The sequence below is a fragment of the Triturus cristatus genome, chromosome 1_1 (genome assembly GCF_964204655.1).
Source record: "Triturus cristatus chromosome 1_1, aTriCri1.1, whole genome shotgun sequence".
In the NCBI taxonomy this organism is placed as follows: Eukaryota; Metazoa; Chordata; class Amphibia; order Caudata; family Salamandridae; genus Triturus; species Triturus cristatus.
This window is the reverse complement of record NC_140579.1, coordinates 78540674-78552796: the sequence shown is the minus strand read 5'-3', so window position 1 is coordinate 78552796 and position 12123 is coordinate 78540674. Positions and strand designations below refer to the sequence as shown.

General features: G+C 47.3%; 1 protein-coding gene across 3 annotated transcripts in view; it reads right to left on the bottom strand.

Annotated features, from left to right (window-relative positions):
* The window catches only part of LOC146869493 (epidermal growth factor-like protein 8), a 141142-nt gene that overhangs the window by 26420 nt on the left and 102599 nt on the right, over positions 1-12123 (bottom strand). For all 3 annotated transcript variants that reach the window (XM_085599962.1, XM_085599952.1, XM_085599958.1), the window contains exon 2: positions 10823-11014. Coding sequence is in view for 2 of the 3 variants with exons in the window: in XM_085599952.1 (XP_085456078.1) it covers positions 10823-10905 (83 nt within the window). In the remaining variant the exon portion in view is untranslated. The remainder of the gene's footprint in view (positions 1-10822; positions 11015-12123) is intronic.

The following is a 12123-nucleotide window of genomic DNA, read 5'->3' as shown; positions in this document are numbered from 1 at the left end:
AAGAACCCCCCTCAACATTCCTGAAGAAGCCTGCAGCCTCAGAACCAGGTGCAACCCCCAACCGCGATCAACAGAGGGTAAGATTTCCCGACACCAAAAGGCACCCCTGCACCCGGCGGCCCCCTGTGCCCAATCCCGGGGTACCTACCTATCCTCCAACTACCCAACTTACCTCTCGAAGTGGTGGTGGCACCTGAAGAATCTTCGCAGTCTTTTTCTAAACTGGAGATTTCCCATTGAAATCAATTGAGTGCCCGAAGGCTCAAAAGCACCCTGCACCCAGCCGCCCGAGTGGCCCTGGCAGTGCAACCTCTACACTTATCTACTTCCCCACTTGCCCTGAGTAAGTGACCAGGAGCCCAGCTCCCACAGCCGCGTGGCCTGCTAGTTAGCAGCCACCAACCAAGGCCCCCCTACCTCTCGTAGGATAACATTGGGCCTAACTCTCTCTGCACCTGGCCGCCCTTGTGCAGCTGAGGGTGAACCAACTGTACCTACCTGACCCTGGGAGACCCCTGAGTCTATGCCCAGAACCTTAACTCTGCCAGTCGAGTACTTACCTTTAAACCGATAACTTACTTTTCTTCATAGGGTAACATTGACTGGCTTTTTCCTGAAATTTCTTCGGTGTGGACTTTTCAAATCTTAAAATATTCACCAAAAATCAGCCGATAACGAAAACGAAAATACTCACCTGCTATTAGGTGAGCTCCCAGTGCTGGATCTTGGTACCCAGCACTGACTCTGAAAAATATTTACAACTGTACTTGCCAGTAACCCAATTTTCTCCCATAGGAAATCATTGACTCTTTTTCTGTGAAATTTCTTCTGTCAAACTTTAAATATTCTTTAAAAATCGTATAACTTCTGAAAACGTAATTGCTTACCTGTTTGGGATAAAGGTCCCAGTACTGAGTCTAGGTACCCAGTACTGGATTACAAAAGTAACGAGAACATACTATACCTGCAACTTGAATTTTCTTCCATAGGGAATCATTGACTGTTTTCTATGAAATATTTTCTGTGTCAACTTTTAAAATAGCAAAATATTGTCTAAAAATCATCACAGTAATTAAGTCGACTTTTATCACTTGATTCTAAGTACTGACCCAGGACTGAATCTAGGATCCAGTCCTGGAATCCCAAAAGTAATCCTAAAAGTAATCTGTTTCAAATAACTTAAAACTTCCATTGAACTCAATGCATTATTGTGTTTAAAATTGTGTTGCCTATTGCAACCACTTGTAACTTTCTACAAAAGTCAATTGCATATTGCAAAAGTATTTATATAAAGCATCTCATTCTGAGAAAGTATATTTTAATACCTATAGATGGTTCTAAAATAAAACAAGCATATATTTTTTATATATATAAACCATTGGCCTAGAGTTCAGTTATTGAGTGTGTGAGACCATTTGCTGGCTGAGTGTGTGCAACAAATGCTTTACACTGTCCTCTGATACTGCCTTACTGCTCGACCAAGCTACCACTTTAGAGAGTAAGGTTATATCTAACTTTAGCCTCTGCCAAACCTCTGGGGACTGTGGACTCTGTACATCCTGTACCTATTTAAGAACCACTTTCTCACATGCTCTGCTACAGCGGTCTAGTGCCCAAGGGGGGAAACAGCTGCTGCCATGCAGAGCTGATTGGTTGGTGGGTGGAAGGGGAGTAGCTCAAAATCCATGCTGGAGCGGACGTGCAGCCTGTCCACGACCGACCGGGGCCAGGGGCCAGAACCACTGGTCAAACTCAGACTTACACAATGGCAGAATTGCAGACTATAGCCTCATGTAGCCACGCCCTTAATATAGAGGCAGTAGAGAAGCTGAGCGCTGAAAATTTGCTGAGAAGAAATGAGGCGGGAGGTTCTATCACCTCGCGCACAGCCCCCCAAACCATCACCATACCTAGTAACCCACTAGGTTTGAAAGTAGCAGTCCTCAATACGCGCTCCCTACAGAAGCACCACCTAGAAGTCTATTCTGTCCTCCAGGATGGAGACATAGACATCCTAGCACTCACTGAAATATGGTTGGATGACTCCTCTGTTCCAGACATCATCGCTGCACTTCTGGGGAACTTCGAAGCCTTCTGGCAAAACAGAGAAGGAAAGACGCGGGGTGGAGGTGTAGCTATTCTGTTTAACAAACGGTTAACAGCCACCAAAGTAGTAGCAGAGAACATGGACAACGCAGATATACTAGGGGTTAAAATCTCACTAAAATCGTCCTGTCTACTACTGCTGGTAGTATACCGCCCGACTGTCAACCCCCAGCTTCAACAATCTGTTTGCGGAGGTAATCACAAACCTATGCTCACGTTACAAACGACTTCTGGTGGCGGGTGATTTTATTTAGCACTTGGATAAAACTCCAAAGGAGCCGCCCCCCAGACAGTTTGAGACAGGAATGTGCACAATGGGGCTCCACCAACTGGTGGAGGCACCAACACACTCAAAAGGGCACATCCTGTATCTCGTCTGGACCTCGCACCCAGGGGCTAGGCTAACAGCCATCAGCCCCTGTGCATGGTCGGACCACGCACTACTAAGCTGCTGGGTTCCAATGGAGGGCCAATTTTCTCAACCTCCCCCAGAGTGGAGAAAGGTGCGATGCGGGAAAAAAATAGAAGTAGGAAACCTAGTACAAGCCCTACAAAGAACCCCCCCCCCCCCGAACCTCAAACCTGGAAATCTCGACCAGGATAGTGAAGCCCTGACAAACACCCTACGCTGTGCGATAGATAAAATAGCACCGGAGCGAAGTGACAGAGTGAGAGATGAAGGGAAGGGGGACCCCTGGTTTAACGAGACACTGAGGGCACTGAAACAAAGCCTCGGCCACGCGGAGAGGAGGTGGCAGAAAGCATATGACCCAGCAGAACTGACAGCCTATAAAACCATGCTTACCGCCTATAAACAATCTATCACTGTCAGGAAGGCCGAGTACTATGAGGCTAGAATCACTGCGGCCCCTAATAAGCAGAAAGTGTCCTTCAGAATACTAAAAGAACTCAGCTAAAAATCGGAGGTGAAATCTGCAGCCGCACCCCTAGACTGCAACACATTCCTGACTTACTTCCTCCAAAAGGTCAGGGACATCATCTCCGAGATTAACAATACCCCCACCAATCAAGGGCAACTAACCCAGGATCAGGCCCCGCCCCCTTCCGACAAGCAACTCTCCACCTTTCCTACGCTGGATGCTACGTTAATGACACAACTGATGAACTGCACCAAATCAGGCTCCCCCGCAGACCCGTGTCCCCCAAGAATTTTCCGAATTGCCCTCCCCGACCTGGAAAAACAGCTCCTTGCCCAACTGAATAATTCCTTGGAGACTGGCCACTTACCCTCCAACCTGAAGGAAGCCAGGGTCACCCCCCTCCTAAAGAAACCTGGGGCTGATGCCGCGAACCTTAAGAACTATAGGCCCATCTCCCAGCTCCCTTTCTTGTCGAAAGTGATAGAACAACATGTTCTCAAAACACTCTCACTATTCCTGGAGGATAACCAACTTCTCCAGAAGCGACAAGCTGGGTTTAGAGCCCACCACAGTACGAAAGCTGGGCATTCATGGGACGGCACACCAGTGGCTAGCCTCCTTCCTGACAGAGCAGTCCCAGAGGATCCAGCTAGGGGAGCGGGTATCAGATAGAGGTACCCTCACCTGCGGCGTCCCGCAAGGCTCCGCACTGTCCCCGCTCCTCTTTAACACCTATCTTCAGCCTTTGGTGACAGCCCTTGCCCACATGGACTGCCGCGTCTTTAACTACGCGGATGACACCCAGTTCATCCTCCAGATTGATAATTCCAGCTATGCCCAGGATGTGGCTCAAAAACTCCTGAGATTCACGGTTACCTGGATGATTGCCAACTCATTGAAAATCAACTCTGATAAAACAGAAGTACTTGTCATCCCCATGAAAGACAACCCCTGGATCGATCGTTTCTGGCCCTAAGAGCTGGGTGCCACCCCCACACTAGTACATGCTGTAAAAAGCCTGGGCATAAAAATCAAAAAGAACTATTGATGGACAGAATGCAGAACAATGTCATACATTCACCCCAGTACAGAGATCTGGGCCTGAATCCATTGTTTTTTTGCTCACCATGCCGTTCCAGTTTGGACCCAGCCATATGCAAATCAGTCTTGACCCTGTGCCCAATGGGAACAGTCCAGTCCGAACTGCCAGGCCAGGTCCTCCCTGGACTGGAAACAAGCATCCTAGGACCGGTTTCGGGGTTTCACCCCTCTTCAGCCAGGATTGCCGGATTCCAGTGGTATGGAGAGCACGGGACTCACGTCTGAGCATACCCGTCCCACTCGGGGTGACTAATGCAAAAAGAACTATTGATGGACAGAATGCAGAACAATGTCATACATTCACCCCAGTACAGAGATCTGGGCCTGAATCCATTGTTTTTTTGCTCACCATGCCATTCCAGTTTGGACCCAGCCATATGCAAATCAGTCTTGACCCTGTGCCTAATGGAAACAGTCCAGTCCGAACTGCCAGGCCAGGTCCTCCCTGGACTGGAAACAAGCATCCTAGGACCGGTTTCGGGGTTTCACCCTCTTCAGCCAGGATAGCTTGATTCCAGTGGCATGGAGAGCACGGGACTCACGTCTGAGCATACCCGTCCCACTCGGGGTGACTAATGCAAAAAGAACTATTGATGGACAGAATGCAGAACAATGTCATACATTCACCCCAGTACAGAGATCTGGGCCTAAATCCATCGTTTTTTTGCTCACCATGCCATTCCAGTTTGGACCCAGCAATATGCAAATCAATCTTGACCCTGTGCCCAATGGGAACAGTTCAGTCCGAACTGCCAGGCCAGGTCCTGGAGACATAGACATCCTAGCACTCACTGAAACATGGTTGGATGACTCCTCTGTCCATCGCTGCACTTCCGGGGAACTTCGACTCAAAGCTCTCCATGGCCAACCAAGTCACCCCAGTGGTCGGAACATGCATAGGGCTAATGAGACAATTGCGAAAACTTGTCCCCTTCCTTTCAACTGCCTCGCTGCAAATGATCGTATCAGCCACGATTGTATCCAAATTGGATTACGGCAACGCCCTATACATAGGTCTCCCTCAGAAGTTGACTAATAAATTACAGCTGGTGCTGAATGACGCAGCTAGACTGATCTTTAGGTTGCCAAGACGGGCCCACGCCTCCCCACTGCTCCGCAAACTGCACTGGCTTTCAATCAAACAGAGAGCTAGTTTTAAGGGCCTCTGTATCGCCCACAAGGCAATCCACAGAAAAGCCCCGGCCTATATTAAAGAACGCCTGCAAACCTATGTTCCGAGTCGCACATTGCGCTCGTCCGAGACCTGCCGCCTGGCCACTCCAGGCTACAAAACTTCATCCAACGGAGGTCGAGCATTCTCCAACCATCTCCCACAACTTTGGAATCAACTGCCCGAGTACCTGTGTAAGGAGCCGGCACCTATTCAGGAAACAGCTTAAGACGCTTCTGTTCAAAGACGCACTTGACATGGCTTAATGGGCAAAGGAGCCCAGTGATGGTCTAATCTGGGCATGACCTCCACAGCGCTGCAGTCATCCCTACGAGACTTCTAGCAGGTATTGTGTCAGGAAGGCTTGCTGTCCAGAGGCAGTGCCTCTCAGCGACAAAACTCCCATTCCATTCGTCAAGCAACTTTAGAACTAAGCGTTTTGCATCCAGATTTAGGTCCCTCCTAGCATCTGTTAGGACAAGTAAACAGACGTAGTACTGAAAAAGCTATGTTTGTTTTAAGTGCTCACAATCCAGAATTCCACTGGCTTGTAAAATGAAAATAATGAATTCATGAAATGATAGAAAATGATGAGCAGAGTCTCTGAAGGTATTCCAAACCGTCCTCATTTCAATAATAAATATATGCAGGAAAAATCTTTCGGTTGACTATAAATTAAATTCAGTTGGGGTTCTAAAGCTGTAAAATCCACCACCTTTTTTGGAAAGCAGACGCGGTCACGGCCAGAGGGGCCATTCTGCTACCGTGACATTTCCCCAGTAGGCCGGTGCTTGCTCTTAGTGGATAGCTGCTATGACCTGAGGAAGCTGCTAAGACCCAAGCATGGCCCTAGGTTGCATTCTAGTTGCAGCCTTCTTTGGTGTGGGAGGGGCTTGAATATATTTAGCCAGGGCTTATGTTTGCAGTTATAATTAAAAAAAACGACTTTCCTCGCATGTGATGTCCCCACCCTGCACACAGATCCCCATCCTCTGAGCATCCTCTTGCGTACAAAAGGTCACACTGTCAAAAGTGTTAAAAAACAAAACTAGGTTCAGGGCCCTTTGGTCTGAGGTGCATTGCAGTTGTATTCATCCTGCTGTGAGCCCAGAGTTATCCCTTTATCCTATCCTGAAACATGAAGTGTGTCTGATCTTGGAATTATTAACTGGGGGAGAGGTTTGAGAAGAAAGTAGGGAGGGGTTGTCTTTGCTCCCAGCTAATACAAAACGGGCCCTTCTGTCACCAACTGAAAACCACAGAGTTGGGTTGTGACTGTCCCCTTCATGGTGTGATGTTGTGTTCCCTGAGTGCCTAAGTGCCCACCTGCGAGTATCTGGTGTCCTGGTTTTTGATTTGTGTCTGTCTGTCTGTCTTGGTGGTGTGTGAAGGCTGTGACTACAGTGTCTGTTGCTCAGAGGATGAATGGTCCCCTTGACATTGGCAGACGCTTGTCTCTTTCCAGTTCACTGCCAGTGCGGTTGTTGAGATGGATACACACATCTCACGCCCCTTGGATCCTCTGTTGTGGGTCCTCCAGGCTGGAGGTGACCTTGATGTAGGGAGCATCACTCTGCATAAAGGTTGTGTCTGGAGAGCACACATGGAAAGAGAACCGAGCAGGTGTGCAACCTGAATATCGAACCCACAATATTGGTGGGGTGGAATATCGAGGGCAAACTATCCCAAAAATATACTGACACATAAGCGAGTCTATATTTTCTATACCTAAATCAACATATATGCACGCACATGGTACTTATATATGCAAGGTACGTAGACGTGGAGTTAAGAATAGTAAATCTATACTACGCTGTAAGCACATGCCTTTCGGTACTTTGTCTCTTGATATTCTTGTATCTCATTATTGTTGCTGTCGATATTCAGTAGTAAAACCCCGACCCAAACCAGTTCTAAAATTGCAGCGAATCCACATCCCTCGTCTGCTTCACCTATATAAAATTGGGAGCCACTGACCCGCTTATCATGGAAGTTCCAAGTTCTCTTTAACCCCTTCGCCGCGGCAGGAATTCCGCCGCGGCGCTGGGGGGGGATTGGAGGCAGCGCGGTGGCGCTGTGCTCGTGACGGAACCACTCCGTCACGAGCCACGGTTGAGCTGTGCTCATGACGGAGCGGTTCCGTCACGACTCCGCCCACTGCGCTAATCGCCCGCACAGGCGGGGAATTAGCGCCGCGTGGGCGGAGCGGCGGCCAACGGCCACAGCATGACGGAACCACTCCGTCATGAGCACAGCGCAACCGTGGCTCATGACGGAGTGGTTCCGTCATGAGCGGGGAAGGGGTTAACCAAGAAAGGGAGTGCTCCGTGTGGTAACCATTGTTGGTATCTGACGTACCGCCAGCCTCCCAAAGGTGAGAGGACATCACCTGAAGTGTTGCCTTGATGGAAGCTGCTGTTCCTCTGACCTGTCGTGCCTTGATGCCAACCTGCTGCTGAGAGAGGGTAAAAGCCTGCCAGCGCGGCAGAGGTGTGGCTGTCCAGAGCACCAGAGCTGCTTGACCCCCGATGCTCTGTGGCTCTGCCAGCCGAAGGAAGATTGGGAGAGAAATCTGCGTGACCTGAGGTTTGTGGGCACCAGTCTCACCACGAAGAGCTGTTCCAAAAGGGAACGCGGTCAGTAGTCGTCACCAAGGGAGATGTGTTAGACGGAAGTTGTCCGCAAGGCAAATTGTGCTGCAGAGAAGTCGCGCCAGAGGCGTGTGTGCCACGAGAAGCTGTGTCTAAGGCGGCCCTATCGCCGCCATGTGAGACTGTGTTAGAGGTGTTCCATGCTGCTGCATCTGAGACCCTACAGTGGCTGCCCTAACACTGCCGTGACTTTCTAGAAGAGATGATGCCCTGGAGAGAGTGAGGACACAAGGAAGGACTTATGAGACCTTAGAGTGATCAGCAAAGTGGGAATAAAAGTTCAAAGATGCTATGTGCAATAACACAGACTTGAAGGGTGAAGAGCCCAGGAACGACAGCAGAACATGGAGCCAGGAACCTGCGGATCATCAGCCAGAGATGGTGGTCTCTCCTCCAGCTACACCACAGTCACAGGCTGAAGGGATGGTGTGCATTGGGGTCAGGGTGGATAAACTGCAGAACCCTCTCTCGGTGGGTCCTCGTCTACTAAACTGGATCAATGCTGCAGGCTGGATATAGAGCACTGTGTCCAACACAGTACAATACAATGTGGGCATTACCTCCAAATGCAGTTTGGAAAGTTATGACAGCACACCGAAAGATAAGCAAATAAATGAACAATATTCCACAAGGAGAGCAAGCCAGGGAACTAGAAGCAGAGCTCTGTATAAACAGGAACTACAAATGGCTCAGTGTTTGTCAAGAGAAACTTTATCCAAAATGAACTTATTAGTGATGATTTTATTTGGCAAACAGAATTTGGGTAGCAACACTCAAGAACAAGAAATAAAATGAGTAACATTTGTAGCAAATGCAATTGGAAAAAGATAAACAAATGAAATTAGGGCAACATCTCGCAAAGCGTGCTGAGAAGCAAAGACATGTGGGGAATATTCCCCTCAGAAAAGTGAAGAATATTTCCTAAAGAGACAGAAATACCACCGAGACAAGAAAAACAAGGAGCACGAGAGTAACGTTTTGAAAGAAAAGTAAAGAAAATAGGAACAAGTGAAAACAAAAATAATGCCACTATTGCACAAGAGAAGCAAAGAAAATTGGGATGAGAGAAGCAAAAAAGTTTAGGGCAAAATACCCCAAGGAAAGCAAACCCAAGTAAGACCAGAGAAGCAAAGACTAATGAGACAAGACGAGCACAGATCCCTAGGGCAACATTCAACAACAATAAAAGTCAAGATAATTAGGACAAGAGAAGCCAAGAAAACTAGGACAATTATTCCCCCACTCCCAAAAAACTGGGAAAACTGGGACAAGGGAAGCGCAGAAAATTTGGACAAAATTCCCCAAAGAGTATTGAAACAGGCGAAGAAAAAAGTGTGCCAAGAGGCAAATAAAGTACTGGCACTTAATTTACCAATAAAAACAAAAAAAAGGGAGACATAAAGTGAATGATATTCGGACAAGAAATCACAAGAGGCAAAAGTAATTGAGGGAGTATTCACCGAGTTAAGGGGACGTGAGAAAGGGTCAGCCTTGCTAGACATTTTTTTATTTGATCTCATCTGAATCCATCTTACCCAAAGGGTATCTAGATATTTGTGATTGCCAGATTTCTGAATCAATAACATCTAATTCCTTGCCACAACTGTCTGCCGAGCATGTCGTTCTAATGAGCCGGTAAGGTATGATTCTGGTTCTTGAAAGTAGACACGCCAAGTTCCATCTACATTTGAGTATGAGGCAGAGACATGTCTCTTGGATCCTGTCAAGCACTCCCCTGGTCTCAGCAGTGAGACCTCTCCTGTAAAGTCTCAGTCAGCCAGTTAGGCAGGGTTACTTTTGGTACTGCTTGTCCGCGGTGTACTCATGTAGTCCAACCAGGGGGTGAAGAAGGCACCTATTACCCGGACAGGTAGGGGTGGTGGAACTGCTTTGATAGTCCTGTTGAGGCAAGCAGTTGGATGTGGCTGGAAATGGCATTGACACGTCTATTGGAACATTTCCATCCAAACAGAACACCGTATTTTTAACCATATTATTAAGGACCACAGTGCGGGCTTAGGTCGAAGTATGGTATTGAATATGCCTTCAGGGACAACAGTGGAAAATATTCAGAAAAAAACTGATGGAGGGTTTTGCCTCCAACATTTTGGCTGCCATAGACACCATGGCCCAAGAACCAAAATAAAAGTGGCGCACATTTATGAACTGAGAAGTAAATATAAGTGGCCCACATTTATGAACTGAGTACTATATAAAAGTGGCCCACATTTATGAATTGGGTAGTAAATAAAAGTGACCCACATTTATGAACTGAGTGTAAATAAACGTGGCCCATATTTGAAAATCGAACATCTCTGGACTTTTGAGGTCACGCTGTCTGAGGGGTCTCTGATTTGTGGGGGCTGCAGGTATTTGTGCTTGTTGTAGGCAATGTGTGCGGTTATATTAGAGAAATGTGGCTGTAAAATTCACAGTGTTTCTTCCCCACTAAAAAGATAAAAATTAACTGACCAGTCCCTACGTTTCTGCCCAAAAGAGCTGTCTGTACATACAGACTGCATGTGGTGAGATAACAGCATCCACAGCATGCACAGTGCTGCTTGCTACTCCTGGCTAATGTTTACAGTAGCCCAAACACAACCACAAAACTGTGCATAACACCACAAACTAGGCCCACACACTGACCTGTCACACTGGCTTATCTGGTACTGCCAGATTGCCTTATAGGTCAGTCTGACCCTGAACACCATGTCCATCCAGCCCTGGAGGACTCTAGATCCTTGTCCATCCAGCCCTGGAGGTCATCTCTACTTTCACACTAGAGTCCAAATGGATGGTAAATTGGAAGGAACCTTCCCCTCAATTGACCTCCAACCCCTGAAGACCAACAAAGACGCCAACCAGGGCAAAGGAGGTGGCAAAGGCGTGTTTGGAAGCGAGAGATCACCTACCTCCCTTCTTTGATGATCTGTCCTCGGACCCCCAAGCCCACGCTCAGCACACACACCAGTAAGGCCAGCTCCATCCCTGGCATGGTGGAGATCCTGGTCCGGTCCTCCAGATCCTCCCTCGTCCTTGGTTGTGTGGAGCAGGAGGGGTTGTGTTCATAAATGGAAAATTGATCTTCTCTCAGAGCCAATCACCTACGAGGAGAGAAGCAATGATTTACTTGAGGAGCAGACATGAAGAGGCCAATGGATCCAAGCATCTAGTATAGACATCCGTGCGTGACCTACAGGGCCGAGGCATCTGTTCACGGTTTCTACAATGACTGCCATTCAGTTGAGAAATAATAATACCTATTAACTATTAATACCTATTAATTAAGCTCCTAAAGGCACCTCAGTTCATCGCAAGCGCTATGTAAATAAGTTAAATAAAATAAATAAAGAACGTACAGACCAGTAGGATCCTAACGAGTGTCCTCACTCCGCCATCACTGTGCACGTTGAGTAACATCCCTCCCTCACTGCCAAGTGCAGTCATTCCTCACCTGTTAACATGTAGACACGTAGAAATGAGTGAGTGGCATAGACTGCTGTACTCAGGGCTGGCAAAGTAGTATGACTTCTACTACTCTCTCTTGAGTAGGGATGGGGCCGGTGCTGCCCATGACCAGGGCAACAAAGGGGGTCTGAGCTCCTTTTACCTACCTGGGAAGAGAAGCTGCACATAGAGCAGCCGTTTGAGAGGAGCGGGGAATACTGCAAAAAGGTTTTTACCTTTACAACATTTTATAGAAATAAAAAACAGACTCTCTCTCAATGAAACCTGAGCATATGTTACACACAGATTTGTGCAACCATAGCAGAACTACCACACCACTTGCAAGCTCCCACAAATACACACAGAATAGGGACACTTAGCTCAGCTGGTCATAACATTTTACCTTCTGTGGAACCCCACTAAATCATCAGTGACCTCAGAGTACCCCACTGAATGTGTACTGGAATCCGGGTCCCCTACTGAGTCACTACTGAAAGCTAGGGACCCCTACCTAGGCAATTTCCACGATTTAAACTTCAAAACAATACACAAAAAAGTAAGCATCAAACAAATACACAAATGATTAAATATTTTAGTTAGTTCACAAACAAATAGAAAAACAGAAATTTGAATTTGAATGGGAAGGTGTGAACTTTTCTAAACTTGGGTTTTAATTCTAAAAGACCAATTGATATGCTAAACTCGAGCATATCACTTGGGCTTATTCTACTCCTAATGCACGTTCTCATTTTGTCTGTGCTTCAAC